This window comes from Mustela lutreola, chromosome 10 (assembly GCF_030435805.1).
Source record: "Mustela lutreola isolate mMusLut2 chromosome 10, mMusLut2.pri, whole genome shotgun sequence".
In the NCBI taxonomy this organism is placed as follows: Eukaryota; Metazoa; Chordata; class Mammalia; order Carnivora; family Mustelidae; genus Mustela; species Mustela lutreola.
The window spans coordinates 109,497,627-109,522,008 of record NC_081299.1 but is presented as its reverse complement, the minus strand read 5'-3'; the positions used below and the strand labels follow the sequence as shown (position 1 = coordinate 109,522,008).

Here is a 24,382-nt window from a genome sequence, read left to right as displayed (position 1 = left end):
TAGCAAAATTTTTGAAACCAGCTCCTCTTACTAGCAAAGAAACTAACTTTTTTTTTTTTTTTTAAAGCAGCTCCATCGCTTTGGAACTGCATAGTTTCTTTCTTTCTTTTTTTTTTTTTTTAAACATTTTTTATTTATTTATTTGACAGAGAGAAATCACAAGTAGATGGAGAGGCAGGCAGAGAGAGAGGGAAGCAGGCTCTCTGCTGAGCAGAGAGCCCGATGCGGGACTCGATCCCAGGACTCTGAGATCATGACCTGAGCCGAAGGCAGCGGCTCAACCCACTGAGCCACCCAGGCGCCCAGCTTTTTTTTTTTTTTTAAAGGGGCACAGAACTGAGGTGTTTCGTAATCAAAGTGGAAAAGTCATCAAATCCAGGATGAAACACAACAGTTAAATATTCTTTTCCTTGTCTGCTTCCTTGCCCGGCTTTCCCAGCACACCTTGTCCCAGGCTAACTTGAATAAACACACACATGTGACCACAGGAGGGCGGGAAGAAAACCAAGTGGGGGTGGCGAAATTCTGAATGGAATGCAGTCCCAGCTAGTTAGGGGGCCCTGGCTGAGACCTCTGGCACTGGCAGTGGATTTATACAGACAGAGAAGCCAAAACAATGAGCTCATGGGCAAGAATGCAGCCTGTGGGGAAGTCTGGGCAGTCAGAGCAAACTGGTTTTTTAACTAGGATGGGAATAGCTGTAATCGAGTCTCCCACGGGAATAGGATTAGAGAGCGTGGAGCCACCATTCAGTATCTTGGGGTCCAGTTTAATAACTTTTGAGGGCTGTCCTTTATTCTCAAAGTCTTCTGCAGAGAGCACAGCACTCTTGGGTCTGTATTCAAGTTGGTTGCTTTCCCTGGTGAGTGAACTACCTACTCTAGATGAGGCTCTTAAGACAACCTTACTCAAAGCAACTGGATCTAAAGCAGGTTTGCCAAAGCCAGCCCTTCAGCCAAGATCCAGCGATAGCTGTGAGCCCAGAGACTCTGTACTCAGGGCTGCCACTTGAACATGACAGAGGAAACAATCAATGGCGTCTGTCTTTTTTACTTCCCAAATAAGCACAACCCACCCAGCTGTGTCATTTAGACCCAAGTCAGACTTCCAAGACCAAAGACACATTTTTTTTCCTCCACCAGTGTTTTTCACTACTTTTATATTAGACCCCAAAAGGAAGAAATTGAACAAATACTACATTCAGTGGCTATGTATGGTAAAGGGGAAGGAAGGCAGGGAGGGAAGAAATGAGAAGAAAAAAAATTATCTGCATCTCCCCACCCTCCCCCTTCGCTCCTGGAGGTTCTTTCCTAACACCATACTTTTGTGCATTTTGTTCCCTTTTCATTAAGGTTCAACCTAAATTTTTTTTCTTAAGATTTATTTATTTTAGAGACAGAGAAAGGAAGCATATGGGGGAGGAGCAGAAGGAAGGGGAGAAATAACTCAAGCCAATTCTGTGCTGAGCAGAGCCCAGTGTGGGCCCTAAAAATGTTTTTTTGAGGCCTTGACCATATCTGCTTCCAGAAGTGATCACCCTTTGTCCCACTCCTTATCTTAGAATATCTTTATCATGGCACTTTATGCAATGTATTCTATTTTTGTCCATGGTTGTCACTCCTACAAGACTGGAAGCCTTGACATCTTTTTTTTTAAAGATTTTATTTATTTATTTGACAGAGAGATATCACAAGTAGGCAGAGGGAGGCGCAGAGAGAGGAGGAAGCAGGCTCCCTGCCCAGCAGAGAGCCTGTTGCGGGCCTCATTCTGAAGACCCTGGGATCATGACCTGAGCCCAAGGCAGAGGCTTAACTCACTGAGCCACCCAGGTACCCCTAAGCTTTGACCCTTGCCACAAATAGCTTTCTCATTCTATGGTTTTGTAATACAATCAACTCTTCAGGCACGTATCTCGAGAACAAGAACCTTCTCTTACATAATCAATCACACTATAATTAAAACACACTCAATTTAACACTGATACAGTACTGTTTAACATATTGTCCATATTAAAATTTCCTCAACTGTACACATGTCCCTTATAGTTTTCATCTAGGATCCAATCAAAGATCGTTCTATCATTAGCTGTCATGTTTCTTTCCACTGTTCCCTATTGTTTTTTTAAAGTAGTCCCATGCCCAATGTGGGGCTTTAACTCACAACCCTGAGATTAAGAATTGCATGCTCCACTGATGAGCCAGCCAAGCACCCCAGTTCTCTACTTCTCTTTCTTGAGGAAGAATTAGTCCCTTTAAAATTTCAGTGTCCAACTGTGCTTGGTAAACAGCAAGCAGTCCACTACCATGTAATGAATAAATGAAGAGACTCCAACGAACATCTGGCTACCTAGAGCTCATTAAATGTCCCAGCTCATTGCAGAGTTGCAACATTCTTAAACTACAGTAATCCTTGAACAGGAAATGAGAGCAGGCAAAGTGAGTAATGCAGAAATACACCATGAAAATGGAAACTTGGAAGGTAAAATCTGGAGTAGTATCCGTGGTCCTAACAGGTTTCCCACCAGTCAGGAACAATTATTCTATGCAGGTAAAGAAAGGAACTGCAAAGGGAAACCAAGTATAGTGTGGGAACAAAAGCCTGCCACATGTATTCTTTTTTTTTTTTTTTACCTCCCAAGAATCATGAGTAAGGAACACTGAATTCTCAGGGCAATTGGCTGACTCAGTTGGTAAAGCAGGTGACTCTTTATCTTGGGGTTTAAGATTTGAGCCTCATATGGAGTACTGAGCTTACTTAAAATATTTTAAAAACAATGTATTTAAGTAATCTCTACACCCAACATAGGGTTCAAACTCATGACCTGGAGATCAAGAATCACACACTCCGGGGCACCTGGGTGGCTCAGTGGGTTAAAGCCTCTGCTTCTGGCTTGGGTCATGATCCCAGAGTCCTGGGATCGAGCTCCACATCGGGTTCTCTGCTCAGCAGGGAGCCTGCTTCCTCCTCCTCCTCTCTCTCTCTCTGCCTACTTGTGATGATCTGACAAATAAATTTAAAAAATCTTAAAAAAAAAAAAAAGAATCACACACTCCTCTGACTGAACCAGTCAGGTACCTTACTTTTTTTTCGTTAAACTAGGCTCCATGCTCAGCCTGGGACCTGAACCCACAACCCTGAGATCGAGTTGCATGCTCTATCAACTGAACCAGGTAGGTGCCCCAAAAATTTCAAAGTCTAAAAAAAACCAAAACAAAAATAACCCCCCAAACCTCCACTGAATCCTCAGATGCCTGTTCCATCTGCATTCCCAACCCCCATCTTCCCACATGCTACACATAACTAAGATAACTCTGAAACTACAAAGTTGGTCCAGTTAAATTTTCAAAATCTTGAAAATGAGAAGCCTTTGAACAGTGTGGGAGGATTCAAGAAGACAAGTTCTGTCATTGAACAAGTGGGGCCAGAAAGAACTAGGGATAAATTAAGACAGCAGATCATTCTGAACTCCAGGAATTAACAGCCCATGCTCTGAGCATCTGGCTGGAGCCATGCAACACACCAGTTGTGCAAGTTATTTCCCTTTAATTTTTGTAAAATATACCAGCTGTCACAACTGCTTTAACATTTTCTGAAAGGAAACAGTATGAAGCAAGAGCTCTAAAGTCACAAAACAGGAACTGAAAGACAAAGTCTGGTTGTGTCAAACGAAGGAAGTGTTGATTACTTTGACTCCCTCAGTGACTCATGTTACCTAGTTACCATTTGAGCCAATGTTCAACTACAGAACTGGCTTCACAGCACAACCTACCAATGGAGCGACTGCACCGCACAGAACTCAACAAGGGCCCAGATTTACACCCTTGGGTCCAATGTTACCCTCCCTCCAACCCTCTGCTTAGGAGTGCACTAGTGTGTAACAGCTCTGTAATGATAAAAAGTTGCCATCTCCTAGTAGTGAGGCTCCAGAAAAAGAGGGGCTTCCAAGCAGAAATGAACTTCTAAATGCACAAAAGCACAGAATCCTGTTTGTACTATTAGTACAAACTAATGGTGCTCAGGGCTTGAAACCAATATGCAAACTTCACATCTGCACATTTCCATGGTGATTCAGCTCCATTTCATGGTAGCTGAAAATAAAAAAGACAGGATAGGGTTTCTGAAATTAATGTACTTATTCTCACCTTTGTTTTGGGGAGACGAAGAGGGAAAAGTACCAAGAACCTTATCAAAACCCTTAACTGTGGGTACTAATTCTTCTAGCTCCTTCATCTAAGAAGGTGGAGATGGGGAACAGAGGAACCACAGTAATGAATCAGCTCATGGTGACTAAAAAACCAGGACAGGGATTTTGACTGTTAAAATGTATGAATTACAGCAGTTAATACATTTCAAAACCCAGTACCTCTAATTTGAATGAAGGAAGGGGTTATTTGGAAGGGAAGCATCCTTTGCTCTAAAGCAAATCAGCTTTATGAGGCTTTTGCTTGTTAATTCACCTGTTATTTATTTACTCAGCCAGACTTCCTTAAAAGGCTTGTCTAAGTGGGGGAAGGAAGACAGTCATGGATTAGAAAACACCCGTACCACACCTTGCATTTGAATAAAAGATTTATTATTTTCTTCTCAGGAAAAACAGGAAGTTAGGGAAACACACTACATTTTACAGCCCACATTAATTTGTAGTTGGTCCTAACCCTTCCTGGCACAGCTGTCAACAGCATTAGCTGTTTTAACCAGAACCAAGGTGTTCACCCCCAACAGAGTGTACATGGGTACTAGAGGATTGCATGTTTTTCCCTGAGAGAAGCATAAGACAAGTTGCTGAGAGCCAGCTTTCCAAGCAGCCCCTCCCTCTCCATTCTGGAGGATTTGCTTGAACTATGCAGCTCGTCAGCACTTAGAACACGTGCCTCCTCCTCTCCCTAGAAAACTACCCACCCTTCCCTAAAGCACTTGGGCTCCCTAAGCCCTGAGAGCCCAACCCAAAGTTTCAACTAACATCCTCCTCTACATTTCAGCAGTTAACACCTAGTAAATAGGGAGGTGGGTTCCCTAAACTCCTCCAATTTACATCTATGTGCTTATTTCCACAACTGCATATGGGGAGACAGGCCTTTTAGTCACCTTCACCAGATTTTAAGATTAATTAGAAACTACATAAAGTGCTTTTAGGTCCTTAGAGATAAACCTGACATAAATAAATGGTTCATGATCAAGAATGATAAATACATAGGTAAAAATAGCTCTAGCTAGATGACCTTATGGCTCGATGATGGGCAGGCAGGGCAATCCTTCCCTATTACATTCTTAGTCATTTTATTCATACCTATTTTCATCTGGAGTCCATAGACTAAAGGTCATGTTCTATGGATGAAGCTTTCAAATGACCCTAGGTCTACTATAGAAGCTTTCTTCAGTTTACCAGTAGCTTTTATGTAACTCTTTGAGGTTTAACAGAGCCCGTCTCTATGATTTTAAATGAGCATTTTTGAACGCAAAGGAACCTACAGAAAGTCACATAATTTGCTGTCCCTTCCTTTGAAAATTCCTAAAGGGACTTTTAAAACTCCCCCCTCCCCGCCCCAGACAGGACGAAGCAACTGAAAAGGTACCAATCCAAGGAAAAGGGACTCCTCCTACCACGTGACTGTTATGGTCATGGCACCCACTGTACCACCACATCCCAAGAATAAAATTCATTAAGGATGAAGGTCTCTGGTCTCCTGGGGTGGGGGTTTAGGGGCTTACGTAGGGTTCATAGTGCCAAAAATTAAAAGGGCTAGTAAGAGTTCAGGGATGGCAGGGTAAGGGTATTAAGAACTGAAATAACTATCTATAGAGGGAGAATTAAGCAGCAAAGACAGAAAATAAAAGTCAGGTTCAATAACATGTCAAGTCTGAAATCCAAAGAGATGCCAATACAAAAATCTGAAACAAAGTTTGGGAATCATTAATAGAAATGAAACATAAGTATTTGTTTTATTCATATACTAGGCTTAGACCTGTGTTTAAACAAGCAAGCCTAATAATAGCACCATGGTTAGAGTGTAAGCCTGCTTTTCCAAGTCATCATTTTACAATTTATTAAGCAAACAAGGGATCAAATATCTCTCATCCACTGATGTGATCTTTTTATATACATACTGTTAGTAAGTCCCACTTGGAACAGCTGAAAATCTTTTAGCAAAAGTTTTGAAGATGAGCTCATAAACTCAATTTAAATTTCACCAGTTAAATTAGGTCAAATATAAGGAACTCAAGTGAGTAGCTACTCACCAACCAGAGCCCATTATTTTGTAAGTTATCAGCCCACATGTGCCCCTGCCCCAAACTTAAACTCCACTTTGACTCAATTATTGAAAACCCGCATGTAAGGAGGTGAAAAGGAAGAATTTCCACTCCTCAATTTCTCAATCCCAAGTTTAAAAAACAAAAACAAAAACTGAGGAATACTTACCAACCAGATAGCAAAATTAAAGTCTGCATAGTTATGAATCAGTATTGTTCCATTATAACCAAGTTGTGTACAACTGCACCAATTGGTTCTGTATACAATCTAGAACTGACCAGGACAAAATTTAGAATAGTAAAGCTGTAAGAAATAGATTCCTAACTACAGAAGTTGTAAATTTTCAAACAGGTATGAAAAAACTAATGTATTTCGAGACTCTTCATCCCTTTACATTTCAAAGAAATAGACTTTCTGTAAAAATATATACAATTTTTACAGACAATACATTTACAAGTTGTTTTTGCCTTAAAAATTGAGGATATTCTCATATTTGCAACTCTGATTATTGAGCCTTAAGTCAAGTATTCTTGGCCATTACTAGGCTAATAAACTAAACCACTCAACCAAGCCAAAGTAGAACAGGTATAAAAGTCCTGAACACTTGGGACTTTCCATTCAATAAGTATACCTGGGAAGGCTAATTGCAGAGAAAAAGCTTCCCTTCACACACTGTTGTACAGTACTGAGGCTTCTAGTCATAGTTCTATTACCTGTAGCTTAAATCCATTTTATACAGATCAATGCCATTGTTAGTGCTTCTCTTTTAACACTTTAAGAAGTTAATGAATTCAGTGGACATATTTATTGGACTCTATGACTAGCCTGGCTACTGGCCACTCTCCTGTTCTAGACAAGGAAATTAAGTCTCTTCAACCCTACCATCTTCACTAAATCTAAAAGTTCTCCTCCATGGCCTCCCAAAGTTTGCCTGTTGCTGAAACTGAACTTTGCTTCTTTTAGACAGTGACTCTTCAAGGGGGACTACTTTTCCCATGTATTTATTCCCGTTAGCCATAATCCTCTTGCCACTTGCTGTTCTACGTTGCTGGAGAACTCTCGGAGGTTACAGCCTGGACAGCTCTAAGTCCAACTTCATAAATACATTTGATTTCACAGCAGTCACACATGGTTTTGTTGCCTGGGGTTGGTTAAAAGTCAGTTATTGCACTTAAAAGGCTATCTTATTAGATATGCCAAACCAGCTCCTACTCCAGCAACACCTGCAAAAGCCAGCAGCACATTTCTGATGCCACCTTCTAGGTCCTCTACATGGAAGAACTCCACAAACCCATCCTAGAAAACAAAAAAGAAAAGCACATTTTCAAGTATGGGTTTCCGTTGGCTTAAAAACACTATTCATAAAGAAAAGAATTTAAAAAATCTAAAGTTCTGCCCCCCTCAAAACATAATGAACCAATTATTTACCCAGCCTACAAAAGACACATTCATTTTGGGGGGGGGGGGTTGCAGCGCAGCTCTCAGAAATTTAGTTTACTATTATCCTCAAGTGACTAGTTTTTTTCACAATTTGAATCCACTGAAAAGTATCCAGTCAAATTACAATACCAAAAGCAAAAGACTCAACACCCAGTAAAATAGCCTACAGAAAACCGGATTTTTAAAAAAAATTTTTTTAAAAAAGATTTTATTTATTTATTTGACAGAAATCACAAGTAGGCAGAGGCAGGCAGAGAGAGAGGAGGAAGCAGGCTCCCTGCTGAGCAGAGAGCCCGACGAGGGTCTCGATCCCAGGACCCTGAGATCATGACCGAGAGGAAGGCAGCGGCTCAACCCACCGAGCCACCCAGGCGCCCCAGAAAACCGGATTTTTTTTTTTTTAAAGATTTTATTTATTTATCAGAGAGAGAGGGCGAGAGAGCAAGCACAGGCAGACAGAAAGGCAGGCAGAGGCAGGGGGAGAAGCAGGCTCCCTGCGGAGCAAGGAGCCTGATGTGGGACTCGATCCCAGGACGCTGGGATCATGACCTGAGCCAAAGGCAGCTGCTTAACTAACTGAGCCACCCAGGCGTCCCCAGAAAACCGGATTTTTGATGAAACAATTCAAGTCGGTCATACACACTATCTCTGTGAACTCACTACTTAAATCAAGGTTAGGCAAACAGAGATCCTAAGTTAGGAGGCTGAAACCTGAGTTGTGCATCCTAAAAAGCTTTAGAGAGCCCCAGACTTTCTCTATAAAATCCTTCATTCCATTTCCACTCCAAAACCCCTCTTCAACCTTAAAACAAACTTACCCAGCCTCTTTGTTTGACTAGCCAGTCTCGTTTTGTCCTTACGAGAACATCTGTGATGCTTTCTGCTAATGGTTCGATGCAGCTTTCTTGGTTTATACTCTTCAAGTGTTTGGCCACAAAGGCACCAAAAGAAATAAGAGTCACAATCCTGCCCCAGTTTGTTACTCCGTCACTGAAAACATGCACCATCACTCGAGACAAAGATTTGACATCGTCTTCGTTTTTGATGTCCAGTTTCCGAAGCATGCCTGAGAGGAAGAAAAGCATGCAGGTTCTCACGGCCTCCTTTGTCTAAACCAGGGCATGATTTGTCCGCCCACCCACGGCGGGGGAAATCGCTATTTGGGGTCTATAGAACTCAGTCCGACCCCAGTTGAAAACTGACATCCCACCCTTTCCGGGCTTTGAACAGAGCTGCCATTTCCAAAAGAATTAAGATGGGCGGATACAATGACTCACGGCCAGAAAATTCTGGGTTCAGAAATAGATTACGAGTCATTTCAACACAGACTTGTTTTCGGTTTCCACCCACCTTTGGTGGGTGAGTCCAGGGACAGGTGAAAAAAGGCAATGCAGCCTCGGCGACTAACCCCCTTACCTTGGAAGGCCGTCTCGTGGTTGCGCTGTACCCCGTCCCCGACCCGTCGGAGGGTCTCTAACGCCTTCCGGCTGGCAGCCCCAGGCCCGCCCAGTGGTTTCGCGTCCTTGGCGCCCGTTGCCTGCTCCCGCAGGTACCGAGAAATAATCTCCAGGGACTGCCGGTACAACTCGTCTTCCTCCTCCTCTGCTGGGGGTGGCGTCGAGGGCAGTGAGCCGTCCGTGCAGGGGCCACTGCTGGCCTCCCCCACCAACTCCAGCAAAGGCAGGACAGCAGGCCTCTTCCCCAAAGGTTCCGGCTCGTACCCATCCAGCTCCTCTTCGGGCGACATGATGGCGTCGGCAGCTGGGCCTTCCATCTCTTCAGGCGGCGACGCGCGGCGGGTAGGCTCGAAGAACAGCAGCCTCGGGGGGGTCGCGGTGACGTTGGGGCCCTCGGCGCCAATGGGCGAGGGCCGCGCGACCCTCCGGGCGTCCGGCGCGAGAGTGGCCGGGGTACTCGCGCCGGCGCTTCCGCCAATCACCGCACCGGCTTCCCCTCCCCCTACCTCCCGCCGGGCCGTGGCCTCCTTCCCCGAAGCCAAAAGCCGCCCTCCCGAAGAGGAGGCGCCCCCGGTGCCGGCCCCCAGCCCGGCCCCCCCACAGTAGAGGTTGAGTCCGATTACTGCGTTTCTTTTGAGGCCAAACATCTCAAGCTGCCGACGCCGACGCCGCCTCCCAGGTGAGAAAAATGGGGGATGAGCCTAACTCCTCGGTGGAAGGAAGCGGAAGTAGGACTGTGAGAGGAGCTTCTGTGTCTTAGTTTTAGGGCCAGTCCTATGGTGGCGTCAGCAAGTTAAAAAAAAAAAAAAAGTGTAGTCCCATAAATGGGGAAAGGGGCGGCAGCTTCCGGAGGTTGCGCACGGCACCTCACCGGCCGGTAGAGGTAGGGGCGGGGCTTAAGGGCTGGGCGGGGTCTTCCGGCGCCCGAGCGGAGCGCGGCGGGTTACGTAAGGGCGGCGCGGATGCGTTGGCTCTTGGGTTCCAGTTTTTCGCAGGTGCGGGTGTGGGCCTGCTAATGGTTTCCTCGCTTTACTTCCCAAACACCTGGTTTCGAGCCCCCGCTGTTGCTCTGCCGCAGAGGCTTTTTTTTTTTTTTTTTTCGGTACTAAAGTCTTAACCCATTGAATCACTCGGAGATTGAGGAGAGGGGATGGGACAGTTCTGGCACGGCTGGGGAGCAACAGTCTAGCTATACGGGTCCTTAGGGGCACTGTTGGGGACCTGAAGTTATTTTGCACAACCTTTGCTCTCAGTGCAACATTGTTTGGAGATGGGGACGCTCCAAGAACTGCCCTATGGGTCATTTATATGTAAGTTGACTAAATGAAATTGTTCTGCCCCTGGTACGTTTTATTCCTGCCTCCCTACTTGTTTCCTCTCATCCCCCATCTATGCTCCACGGTCTGTAGTTATTTATGTGTAAGCCTTACTCTGTTGGCACCTATTCCGAGACTCCGGACACCTTTTATTTTTTTACTGAGTATGAGGCACTTTTGATTCTAGGGGTAGAAACCTCTTGAGGATAGGGATCCTGCTTGTGTGCCATATGTGTGAGTTGACATTAAAGGAAGCAACCCCCTTTTTTGTTAAAAACGTCTGTAGAAATAATAATAATACCTAAAATTCAAGAGCCAGGTGATTGAGGCACATAAGCTGGAAAGGTGAGCAAGGTTCCTGTTCCCCAAAATATCACAGTTTAATAAGGAGATAGGGAACCCATATCCCATAATTATGTATTTGGGCAAGAACTAGAACCATGGGGATTTATAATATGTGGCAGAGAGGATGGAGAGAAATATCCCGTGGTTATAATGAATAAGAAATGGTTTCTCCAAACTGGTGCAGCCACTGTGGAGAACAGTATGAAGGTTCATCAAAAAACTAAAAATAGAACTACGCTGTGATCCAGCAATTGCACTATTAGGCATTTACCCAAAGGGTATAAAAATACAGATTCAGAGGGGTGTATGCACCCTGATGTTTATAGCAGCATTATCAACAACAGCCAAACTATGGAAAGAGCCCAAATGTCCATCAACTGATGAATGGATAAAAATGTGGTAGACACACACACACACACACACACACTGGAATATTACTCAGCCATCAAAAAATGAAACCTTGCCATTTGCAACAATGTGGATGGAGCTAGAGTGTATTATGCTAAGTTGAAGTAAGTCAATCAGAGAAAGACAAATACCATAGGATTTTTTTTTTAAAGATTTTATCTATTTATTTGACAGAGAAAGATCACAAGTAGGTAGAGAGGCAGGCAGAGAGAGAGAGGAGGAGGAAACAGGCTCCCTGCCGAGCAGAGAGCCCTATGCAGGACTCGATCCCAGGACCTTGAGATCATGACCTGAGCCGAAGGCAGCGGCTTAACCCACTGAGCCACCCAGGCACCCAATACCATAGGATTTTACTTACATGTGGAATTTAAGGAACAAAACAGATGGAAGTATAGGAAGGGGGGAAAAGGGGACAGGGAAACAAACCATAAGAGACTTAATGACAGAGAACAAACTGAGGGTTGATGGAGGGAGGTAGGTGCGTGATGGGCATTACAGAGGGCACTTGTGACGAGCACTGGGTGTTGTGTGTAAGTGATGAATCACTGAATTCTGAAACCAATATTGGACTGTATGGTAACTAAAATTTAAATAAAAATTTAAAAAGAATCATTTCTCTAGTTTAAGAAACTTTTTAAAAAAGATTTTATTTACTTATTTGACAGACAAGTAGGCAGAGAGGCAGGCAGAGACAGAAAGAGGAGGAAGCAGGCTCCCCACCCAGCAGAGAGCCAGATGCAGGGCTCGATCCCAGGACCCTGGGATCATGACCTGAGCCGAAGGCAGAGGCTTTAACCCACTGAGCCACCCAGGCGCCCCTAGTTTACTAAAGTTTTAATCTTGCACAGTACTAACCATGTGAGATGAAATATATGCTCTCTAGGAGGCATCAACAATTTATTTTTGGAGTTGAGAGGTTGGAAAATCACTTTGGGCTAGGAGAGCCAGATGACCTTATGGAAGATAGCTTTTTTTAGTGGGCTTTCTAGAATGCAATTTTATCGAATAGACAAGGGGAGAGAGATTGAGGAAACAGCAAGTGCAAATGCTTTATCTTTCTAAAGGCTGAAAAAGGAAGTGCATTGCTGGTTTCATTTTAAGTTTACAGCCAGAAATCTCAAGTGCTCAGCATTCCTGTTGCATTTCTTCAGTTCACTCCCTTATGGTCCAAGATGACTGTGGCACACCTTCTCTTCTGTCCCCAAACCTCCAATGTTCCTTCCTGCCCTCCTCATTCTCAGCTGTTTAACTTACTTCACTGAGAAAATGGAAGCAAACAAAAGAGAAAAACTTCATTTCTCACCACCAAATCTACTAATTTATTCCTGCCACCATTCTTCCTGGTTTTTTTTTTTTTTTTTTTTTTTTTGTAAAATAAACGAACCCTTCCTGCCCAGCCTCTTCACTTGTGCATTGGATCCCACTTCTTTGTCTCAAGTACTTGCAGTTTTCCCTTTATGATTTGTTTTGTTTTGTTTTAAAGATTTTATTTTTAGAGAGAAAGAGTATGCATATTTGTGAGCGGGGCAGAGGAGGAGGGGGAGGGAGAGAGAATCTGAAGCAGAGTCCACGCTGAGCTGGAGCTCACCATCTTGAGATCATGACCTAGCCAAAACCAAGAGCCAGATGCCTGATGGACTGAGCCACCCAGGCGCCCCTATCCATTTACATTCTTGTGTCAGTTTCTCTCTGTTGAATCATTGCTTTCAACATACAAACCTGATGTCCTCTCTCACATCCTCAAAAAGCCTTTCCTAGAACCCAGATTCTTTGATTCTCTCCTTTATGCCAGTCATCTTCAACCTCCTTACCAGCTTTGTCTCTTGAACCCACCCCATTCAAGCCAACATTGTCACCATTCCAATGAAACCATTTTTGTCCTGTCATCAGTGACTTCCACACTGGCAAATTCCAGGGGTCAATTTGTAGTTCTCATTTTACCTGATCTTTCATGGTATTTGATGTGGTCGATCACTCCTTTTTTTTTTTTTTTAATGATCCCTCCCTTCTTGAAACACTTTCTTTTCTTTTCTTTCTTTCTTTTTTTTTTTTTTAAAGATTTTATTTATTTATTTGACAGAGAAAGATCACGAATAGGCAGAGAGAGGGGAGGAAGCAGGCTCCCTGCTGAGCAGAAAGCCTGACGCAGGGCTCGATCCCAGGACCCTGAGATCATGACCTGAGCCGAAGGCAGAGGCTTTAACCCCTGAGCCACCCAGGCGCCCCTTGAAACACTTTCTTTATGTGGTTTTAGGGCACCTCACTGCACTGGTTTTCCTTTTCCCACCCTGGCTACTCTTCAGTTTTATTTGTCTCTTCCACTGGCTGTCCATTTAATGGGGACATTTACTGTGTTTCCCTCTGTAACCCTAGCTATGCCTAGACACTCTGTTGTTGAGTGGATGAATCTGAATGTTTACTAATACAGGCTATGTAAAGGCTAGAAAAGTAGGATGGATGATAACCACTGAGGACTTTGAGAGTCAAAGAGCTTTGAACTTTTTCAGGCAGTTGGGATCCACGGAGCACTAGAGTACTGTGATGTATGCTGTAATTTAGATTCAGTATTCTAATTGTGGGTTTTAGAATGGGTTGAGGGAAAAAGGATTGGAAGCAAATAAATTAGGAGGTACTACAATGTGATAGGCAAGAATTAGAGGTGAACTGTGCTTAGGTGATGGCAGCGGAAATGAAAAGGATGACATGGAGAGACTGTGGAGGCAGAGTCTATAGTGGTTGATATCTAAGAGGATGACAGAACAGTGTTGACATTATCATAATGTAGGCATCCATATTACATAAGATTAACAGGTAGACCCCCTTCCAGACTCCTGTGGACTGCGTTAGAGAACCACTAATCTCACCAGCCTGTATGGCTTAGAAGCAAGGAGTCAGCCTATCTCCAGGATATCTGGAAGGTCCTGTCCTCAGGGAATTTGAGTTCGATTAGGACTTCTGATCCCTAGTATTGTTCAGAGTCGGAGTAACCTCCGGATTTGTATACACACCTATCAAGAATGGTTCTTGTTCTTAGGTTAACTATTTTGGCCACAGTCCTGACCCTCAGTAGAAAAGCATTGTTGACATCCTGACTGTGCCAATCTTTCTGTAAGTATGTATTAAATCCTTTGAGACTTCCCCAAACTGTGAGCACATTTCCTCTTCAAAATGTGCCTTTGTTTCAGAGAATCCATTTACATCATTTCTTTTAAAATAGAAAAAAAAAAAAAAGTAGGTCCCAGTTTAGGAACTATGATGTATTCTTTCTTTGTTGTTTGTTTGTTTGAGAGAGTGCAGGTTGGGGGTAGGGAGCAGAGGGAGAGAGAATCTTAATAAATAAAATCTTTAAAAAAATGGGGTGCCTGGGTGGCTCAGTTGAGTTTGGACTCTCCATTTCAGTTCTGTCATGATCTCACGGTTCTGGGGTGGAGCCCCACATTGGGCTCCATGCTCAGCACGGAGTCTACTTAGGATGCTCTTTCCTCTCCCTCTGTCCCTCCCCTCCCCCAGCTCTCTAAATAAGAAAAAATCTTTAAGGCTTTACTTATATGAGAGGGGGCGGGGCAGTGGGAGAGAGAGGCATCTCCAGCTGACTCCCTGCCGAGTGCAGAGCTTGACTCCACAACCCTGAGATCCTGACGGAACTGGAATCAAGAGTCCCACGCTCAGCTGACTGAGCCACCCAGGTGCCTCAGAACTAAGATGTATTCTAATAGCATTGTTTTCCATCTTTGGGGCCTGAAATTGGGTATACTTAATATTTCCTGTTGCCTTTCCTCTTCTGTAATGAAAAAACTCTTGCTCTTTATTTATATTTTATTTTTTAAAAAGATTTTATTAATTTATTTGACACAGAGAGAGAGATAAAAGAGAGAACTCAAGCAGGGGAAGAGGGAGAAGTAGGCTTCCCGCTGATCAGGGAGCCCGTGGGATCATGACCCAAGCTGAAGGCAGACGCTTAACCAACTGAGCTTCCCAGGCTCCCCCCTTTTTTTAGCCCTATTTATAACTTGAATTTGGGGAGGATCTCAACTCTGCTGATAGAAATTTCCAGAATTACTGGAGCACCTGTTCTCTTCCACTAAGGTGAAGCTGATCTTTTGCCTTTAAGCTCTAAGGCCTCTTTATGCCATACTATTTCTTTTTTAACACATTTCACATTTTTATTTACCTCAATAATAAAGAAATTAACAGGGGGCGCCTGGGTGGCTCAGTGGGTTAAAGCCTCTGCCTTCCGCTCAGGTCATGATCCCAGGGTCCTGGGATCGAGCTCCGCATCGGGCTCTCTGCTCCGTGGAGAGCCTGCTTCCTCCTCTCTCTCTGCCTGCCTCTCTGCCTACCTGTGATCTCTGTCTGTCAAATAAATAAAATTAAAAAAAAATAAAGAAATTAACACAATGGCAAAACTGATTCCATGAAGATACGAAAGTTGAGATTTGTATTAGGGAACTGTTGAAGAAGGATGCTAAATTAGATACAAAAGCAGTTAATTCCTATAAGGCAATAAACTAACTTTTGGGGTTATCTTTTTTTTTTTTTTTAAGATTTATTTATTTATTTTTGGAGAGAGAGAGCACAAGTGGGAGGGGCAGAGGGAAAAAGAAAGAAAATCTCAAGCAGACAGCGAGGTGAGCATAAAGCCCGCTGCAGGGCTCAATCCTAGGACCCTGAGATCATGACCTGAGCTGAAACTGAGTCAGGCCCTCAACCAGCTGTGCCACCCAGGTGCCCCTGGGGTTATCTTCTTTAGTTGATGAGAAAAACATCACTGCATATTACCCTCTAACTTTTGAAGGTTATAAAACTTTTGGGTGCTAATCAAACAAAATTATATTCCCCAAGATAAGTTGGTGACCCTCAGGCAGATTTACCTGGAAATGTTCTAGCATGATATTAAAAGACCACATGGTCATTTTTTGGCCTTATTTCTAAGGTGTGCACAATTTTTCCTAAACAGCCCCCCATGATCATATTCTCTAATGGCTATTCTCGCTTATACACCAGTATGGTTGATTTCCTGGTTTTTGTCAAAATCGTTAATTGAACTTCTTGTTTAGTTGGCCATTTTCGACACTTCTACACCTCTTACTGCATATCATATCCCGTGCCTTTAGCATCAGGATTTGCCTGCCCTCCCATTGCAACACCATAATTGTCATCTTTGCCTAGAGGATTGCAATTTCAGACCCTAATCCGCACAGGTTAAACTAGCATATAACTAGGGTTCAGTAGCCTCTCAGAAGGTGTGACAAACATTGCTAGTTGCCCTCTCCAATATTCATTCTTATTCCTTTCTGACAGAACCCAAAATTGGCATGGTGGATCTGTTATGATTAGAAACTCCAATTTCTTCTAATATGTTGTTCTGGTTTCTTCATACATGCTTTTTTACTTCATGGCCCAAGATGGCAAGCTTCACCCATGTTATATGCATTCCAACTAGCAAGAAGGAGAAAAGAGTATCTAGTTTCCTTGAATGATGTATTTAAAGGGTATCTAATTTCCTTTAATGACACTTCCCATACTATTCTGCATACTGTCTTTGTTATTATCATGTAAGTCAGAAATTAGTCACATGATCTTTTACCTACAAGGGATGCTATGAAGTATAATCTGTTCTGAGTGTCTCTATGCCCAGCTAAAAATTGGGGATTCTGTTATTCTAGAAAAAAGGAAGCACAACCAGTAGATTCTACCACTATGTGCAAACCTATGTGGAGAAAATTATAAAACTCTCTGAAATACATTTTACAAACCCAAATAGAGATATAAACCATGTTCATATGTAGATGGACCCATAATTGTAAAAATAAGATCTCCTTCAGACTGATACACATGTTGAATGCAGTTCCAAATAAGGAGCTGGGTAAGCTGATTCTGAAACTTATAGGGAAGACCAAAGGGCCAAGATTAGCCAAGACACTCTTGAGAGAGAAACAAAAAAAGGACAATAGAACAACATGTTGGACATGACTTATGAGTCTATAGAGAAAAAAGACAGTGTGATATCAGCAGGGAGAGACCAACAGATTAATGGAATAGAGAACCCATGAGTAGACTTACATGTATATGGAAACTTGGTAAGAGAAGCAGCATTGGCGATCAGTAGGGGAAAGACATATTGCTCACTGCATGGAGCTAGGACACTGGATATTCATATAGAACACAGTAAAACTGGATCTCTGCCTCATACTGTATATATAAAAATATTCCAGGAGGATTGAAATTGAAAACATTATATATAGGAGAATATTTTATGAACTCTGTGTAGGAAAAAATTATTAAACAATATAAAAAGCAGTAACCATAGAGGAAAAAATTGGCAAATACAAGGACATTAAAATCAAACCATGTTTGGTGCCAAAAGTAGACTTAAGAGCAAAATGTATAAGCACCCAGAGGAAGGAATAGTGCCTTGTTTAACTCTGCCTTGGGAGAAAGTGATTTTGAGCTGGGTTTTGAACTGTGTGTGAGTGTTCATTGGGAGTACGTGAGGCAAAACATTCTAAACAGAAAAGCTGTGCAAAGGCACAGAGCAGAAACTGTGGTGTGTTCAAGGAGCTGCCACAGAGAAATACACAGTAGAGGAGGCTGCGTGACAACACGGCCTTTCGAATCAGTTCAACTGATCTGATTACCAATTTACCAATTGGTAAATTACCAATTTACCAATTGCTGCCAATTACCACATCAGTGACCTTGGGCAATTATTTCCTTTCTTTTATTTTTCTTTTCTTTTAAAAAATATTTATTTATTTAAGAATGAGAGAGTGTGTGTGTGAGCGGGAGTGGGGGCAGAGGAAGATGGGGAGACTCTCCAACCGACTCCCTGCTGAGCCCAACATAGGACTTGATCCCATGACCCTGAGATCACCACCTGGGCCAAAACCAAGAGTCAGACACTCAACAAACTGAGCCACCCAGACGCTGCTAGTTTCTTTTTTTCTTTTTTTTACAGCTTGATTGATTGAAGTATGGTTGATATATTAAGTTTCAGGTCCACCACATCGTAATTTTAAAAAATCATATACATTACAAAATACTCACTATGGAAGTGAAGTTATTTTCCATCACCATATGAAGTTATTACAGTATTACTATTATTTTTAAAGATTTTATTTATTTATTTGACAGAGAGATCACAAGTAGGCAGAGAGGCAGGCAGAGAGAGAGGAGGAAGCAGGCTCCCCGCTGAGCAGAGAGCCCAATGCGGGGCTCGATCTCAGGACCCTGGGATCATGACCCGAGCTGAAGGCAGAGGCTTAACCCACTGAGCCACCCAGGCGCCCCTATTACAGTATTATTGACTATCTTCCTTATACTGTACTTTTCACTCCACTGGCTTATTTATTTTATAATTGGAAGTTTGTACTTCTTAATTCTCTTCACCTATTTTGTCCATCTCCCACTCCCCTTCTCTTTGGTAACCACCAGTTTGTTCTCTATGAGTGTTTCTGCGTGTTGTTTTGTTTGTTTGTTCATTTGTTTTTTAGATTCTACATATAAGTGATATCACATGGTATTTTTCTTGGTCTGACTTACTTCATTTAACATAAAACCTTCTAGGACACCTGGATTGCTCAGTTGTTGGGCATCTGCCTTCGGCTCAGGTCACAATCCTGGGATCCTGGGATTGAGCCCTGCGTAGGACTCCCTGCTCAGCGGGAAGCCTGCTTTTCCTTCTCCCACTCCCCTTGCTTGTGTTCCCTCTCTTACTGTCTCTCTGTCAAATAAATAAAATCTTAAAAAAAAAAAAAAACAACAAAAGATGAAAACATAAAACCTTCTAGGTCTATGTCTGTTGTCCCAAATAACAAGATGCATTCTTCTTTATGGTTGAGTAATATTCCATTGTGGACATATACCACAATTTTTTTATCCATTCATCCATTGATGGACACTTAAGTTGTTTCTATATCTTAGCTATTGTAAATAATGCTGCAATGAACATATCGGTATATGTAGCTTTTTGAATTAGTATTTTCTCCAGGTAAATACTCAAAAGTGAAATTACTGGTTTGTATGGCATTCCTACTTTTAATTTTCTGAGGAACTTCTACACTGTTTTCCATAGTGGCTGCACCAATTTACATTCCTACCAACAGTGCACATGCCAACACTTGTTATTTCCTGTCTTTTTGTTTGTTTGTTTTAGTATTTATGTTCTTTTTCTTTCTTTTTTTTAGAAGGTTTATTTTAGGGGCGCCTGGGTGGCTCAGTGGGTTAAGCCGCTGCCTTCGGCTCAGGTCATGGTCTCAGGGTCCTGGGATCGAGCCCCGCATCAGGCTCTTTGCTCCACAGGGAGCCTGCTTCCCTCTCTCTCTCTCTCTCTCTGCCTGCCTCTCTGCCTACTTGTGATCTCTGTCTGTCAAATAAATAAATAAAATCTTTAAAAAAAAAAAAAAGAAGGTTTATTTTATTTATTTATTTGACAGAGAGAGATCACAAGTTGGCGAGAGGCAGGCAGAGAGAGAGGAGGAAGCAGGATCCCTACAGAGCAGAGAGCCTGATGCGGGTGGCTCGATCCCAGGACCTTGGGATCACGACCCGAGCCGAAGGCAGCGGCTCAATCCACTGAGCCACCCAGGCGCCCCTGTTTTAGTATTTATGGTAGAAATAGATTGATTTCCTGTCTTTTTGATATTAGTCTTTCTAACAGGTGTGAGGTAGTATCTTATTGTGGTTTTAATTTGCATTTCCCCAATGATTAGTGATGTTGACTATCTTTTCATGTGCCTGTTGGCCATCTGTAGGTCTTCTTTGGGAAAATGTATTCAGGTCCTTTGCCCATTTTTAAATTGGATTATGATTTTTTTGGTACTGAGTAATATAAGTTCTTTATATCTTTTACATATTAACTCCTTATCAGATATAGCATTTGCAAATATCTTCTCCCACTCAGGAGGTTGCGTTATCATCTTGTTGATGGTTTCCTTCATTGTGCAAAAGCTTTTTACTTTCATTTACTTCATTTTTGCTTTTGTTTCTCTTGTCTGGGGGAAGATATCCAGGAAAATATTGCTTAGGCCAATGTCCCAAGAATTTACCGCCTCTACTTGTTTAGGAGTTTTATGTTTAAAAACTCCTACATTAATCCATTTAGAGTTTTTTGTGTGTGTATGTTTTAAGAAAGTGGTCCAGTTTCATCCTTTTGGATTTAGCTGTCTGGTTTTCCCAACATCATTTATTGAAAAGGATCCTTTCCCCATTGTATATTCTTCCTTCCTTTGCTGTAGATTAATTGACCATATAAGTGTAGGTTTATTTCTGGGTTCCTCATTCTGTTCATTTGGAAACATTTCTTCCTCTTTCATTTTTTATAATAGTTTGAGAAGGATGGGTATTAACTCTTCTTTAAATTTTTGGTAGAATGCACCTGTGAAGCCATCTGGTCTTGGACTTTTGTTTCTTGGGAATTTTCTTTTTTTTTTTTTTTTTTTTTTTTTTTTTAAAGATTTTATTTATTTGTCAGAGACAGAGGGAGAGAGAGCGAGCGAGCACAGGCAGACAGAGAGGCAGGCAGAGGCAGAGGGAGAAGCAGGCTCCCTGCCGAGCAAGGAGCCCGATGTGGGACTCGATCCCAGGACCCTGGGATCATGACCCGAGCCAAAGGCAGCTGCTTAACCAACTGAGCCACCCAGGCGTCCCGGGAATTTTCTGATTACACATTCAATTTCTTTACTAGTAATTGGTCTGTTTAGATTTTCTATTTCTTCCTGAGTCAGTCTTGGAAAACTACGTTTCTAGGAATTTAGCTATTTCTTCTAGGTTGTCCAATTTGTTGGTGTATAATTGTTCATACTAGTCTCTTGTGGTAGTGTCTGTGGTATTGGTTGTAACTTCTCTTTTATTTGAGTCCTTTCTCTTTTTTTCTTAATGAGTCCGGCTAACGGTTTATCAATTTTGTTTATCTCTTCAAAGAATTAGCACTTAGTTTCATTGATCTTTTTTATTGTTTTTAAGTATTTATTTCTACTCTGATCTTTATTATTTCCTTCCTTCCTGGGAATTGGTATTTTCTCAAAAATAAACAAAGTGAGCCAGTCACTTTAAGGAAAACAACTAACAGCATTTGTACCGATGATAAAATTTGAGATTTCAAGCAAAACTTTTAATTTTGGTGAGCTTGACAGCTTCCCAATGCTTAAAGATTTGCTGATGGGATTGGTTGTGATTCTTAATAAATGTGTTTTAAAATTTATTCCTTACTTTCCCTCTCTGTCTCTTTCTTTCTTTCTTTTTTTTAAAGATTTTATTTATTTATTTGACAGAGAGAGAAAGATCACAAGTAGGCAGAGAAGCAGGGGGAAGCAGGCCGCCTCCTGAGCAGAGAGCCCATTGCAGGGGGTCAATCCCAGGACCCTGGGATCATGACCTGAGCTGAAGGCAGAGGCTTAACCCACTGAGCCACCCAGGCTCCCCCCTCTTTCTCTCTTTCTTTCACCCAGCATGGGGCTTGAACTCACCACCTTGAGATAAAGAGGTGTGTGCTCCTCGGAGGGAGCCAGCCTAGTGCCCCTTAATCAATTTTTTTAAATTGGGTAATGAAATGTGTCAACATTTGGAATATCCACATAATTGAATGAACCAGTATTTTCCAAATGACCTAATACATGATGTTTTAAAGTCATGCTTGGATAAAAGATTCATTCAAATTGCAAGATACGGGGTGCCTGGGTGGCTCGTGGGTTAAGCCTCTAGTTCAGGTCATGATCTCAGGGTCCTGGGATCGAGCCCTGCATTGGGCTCCCTGCTCAGTGGGGAGACTGCTTCTCCCTCTTCCTCTGTCCCTCTACCCCACTCATTCCCTCTCTCTCTTTCTCTTGAATAAATAAATAAAGTCTTTTTTAAAAATTGCAAGATACACCAATGGGTTTTAATTAATAGAATACAGAAAGTTCACTGATATGGTTTCAAATACCACATTACAATTCACCTTGAAGTAACTACTATTTGTCATGTTTTGGTGTACAATCAAAGAAGAATACCCAAAATTATCTGAAAAGATATTAAAATTTCTGTTGCTTTTTCCAATTACTTATCTATATGAGGACAGATTTTCTCTAAATACTTCAGTCAAAACATATCAAAACTAGAAACAGATAAGAAAACCAAACTTTTAAAAAATATATTTTATTTATTTATTTATTTATCAGAGAGAGAGAGAGAGAGAGCATGATAGTGCACAAGTAGGCAGAGAGGCAGGCAGAGGAGGAGAGAGAAGCAGGCTCCCTGCTGGGCAAGGAGCCCGATTCGGGACTGTATCCCAGGACCCCGGGATCATGAGCTGAGCCGAAGGCAGTGGCCTAACCAACTGAGCCACTAAGGCGTCCCGAAAACCAAACTTTTAAAAAAAGATTTTATTTATTTATTTGACAGAGAGAGAGAGATCAAGAGAGGGAACATAAGCAGGGGGAGTGGGAGAGGGAGAAACAGGCTTCCTGCTGAGCAGGGAGCCCTGATGTGGGGCCCCATCCCAGGACCCTGGGATCATGACCTGAGCAGAAGGCAGAGGCTTAACGACTGAGCCTCCCAGGTGTCCCTAAATCATAGCTGTTAATATGCAGTGGGAAGGAGCACAGGGAAGTGGCAGGTGCCAGATTGACCGCGAAATGCCATTGATAGCTTTCCAAGCAGGGAATGACAGGACTGAATAATCTGAGAGCCATAGGCAAGACCTGGGAGAGGTTAGTTCCTGGAAATCTAGCTAGGAGGTTATCATTATTGTCTGGGATAGATTTGACAAGGATTTGAATGAATGTATCTAGAACAGGAAAAGAGGAAGAGACCTAGGTTTGAGAAACATTTCTCAAGGTAGAAGTAGCAGGATCTGATCTGCGATTGGATGTGACGTGAGAGAAAGGAAAGAACTGGGATAACTGTTAAGATTTTTATAATGGGAGACTGGGTAACTAGTAAGCTTTTAACAAGATAAAGGTATATATTTGGAAAACAAGATTTCTTGGGGAAGACGACATGTATTGAACCTGAAGTGCCAGTGAGAATCGTAGGTTGGGCATCTAAGAGGCTGGCAGAATGTAGAGTTGAGGCTCCAGAAATTGTCAAGGCTACAGATATTGTTTCAGGAGTTATTAAGAGATAGATGACAGTGTAAAAGGGAGAAAAATAACATTTATTGTCTGCTGGATGCTGTAACTCTAGTAGATGTGCGTGGGTAGGGCACTTGTAATTGATGGCCCCAGTTTTCTCTGAAAGGGAAACCATATGTGAGCGCATGAAGGCGTGGGCAGCCACTGGACTTCATGAGAAGATGTTGGGACTGTACTTTGGGACTTTAACCACTTAAAAATTCACACAGACAACATGCCTGTCTTGGCTGAGGTTCTTTCCTTCTGATGAAATGGAAAATTCATTGGAAAGGATAGAAATTCCTTTCTACTTTACCTTAAAATTTAGCTATCTTCACAGAGCATAGGCTTTGATACCAGAGAGACTGAATTTAATTTGCTTCTGTCCCTTAGTAGTTGAGTGATTCTGGTCAAGTAATTTAACCTTCTGGTCTGTTTCTGTTATCTATAAGATGAGTAAAATAGCTACCTTGCTGGGTTATTATGAAGATTAAGTGAATAAAGAGGGTAAAACAATTATTATCCCAGTCCTTTACACATAATAAGTACTGAACAGATGGTACCGTCATCAGCATCATCTTCCTCCCAACAACTCTGTGAGATAAATATTAATTATCCCCATTTTTACAGAAGAAGAAAATTAAACGTAGATTCAGAAACTTATCTACAGTCAACTTTTATTATTATTTTTATTTTTATTTTATTTTATTTATTTTTTTTTTTTAAGATTTTATTTATTTGTCAGAGAGAGAGAGAGAGAGAGCGCAAGCACAGGCAGAGAGAGTGGCAGGCAGAGGCAGAGGAAGAAGCAGGCTCCCTGCAGAGCAAGGAGCCCGATGTGGGACTCGATCCCAGGATGCTGGGATCATGACCTGAGCCGAAGGCAGCTGCTTAACCAACTGAGCCACCCAGGCGTCCCATATTATTTTTATTTTTTAAAGATTTTATTTAGGGGCGCCTGGGTGGCTCAGTGGGTTGAGCCGCTGCCTTCGGCTCAGGTCATGATCTCAGGGTCCTGGGATCGAGTCCCACATCGGGCTCTCTGCTCAGCAGGGTGCCTGCTTCCTCCTCTCTCTC

General features: G+C 42.4%; 1 protein-coding gene and 1 long non-coding RNA gene across 2 annotated transcripts; one reads left to right on the top strand and one right to left on the bottom strand.

The window, feature by feature from the left end:
• Window positions 1-4,551: 4,551 nt before the first annotated feature.
• Window positions 4,552-9,894, bottom strand: MCL1 (MCL1 apoptosis regulator, BCL2 family member). Its single transcript, XM_059137512.1, has 3 exons — window positions 9,107-9,894; window positions 8,509-8,756; window positions 4,552-7,546 (listed from the first exon to the last, which is right to left on the bottom strand). The coding sequence occupies exons 1-3, from the start codon at window positions 9,792-9,794 to the stop codon at window positions 7,430-7,432; spliced, it is 1,053 nt and encodes a 350-aa protein (XP_058993495.1). The 5' UTR covers window positions 9,795-9,894; the 3' UTR covers window positions 4,552-7,429.
• A 35-nt stretch (window positions 9,895-9,929) lies between these two features.
• LOC131809988 (uncharacterized) lies at window positions 9,930-24,011 on the top strand. Its single transcript, XR_009345357.1, has 4 exons — window positions 9,930-10,457; window positions 18,783-19,405; window positions 19,626-20,620; window positions 20,858-24,011. It is a non-coding gene; the product is annotated as an uncharacterized LOC131809988 (long non-coding RNA).
• The last annotated feature ends 371 nt before the right edge of the window (window positions 24,012-24,382 follow it).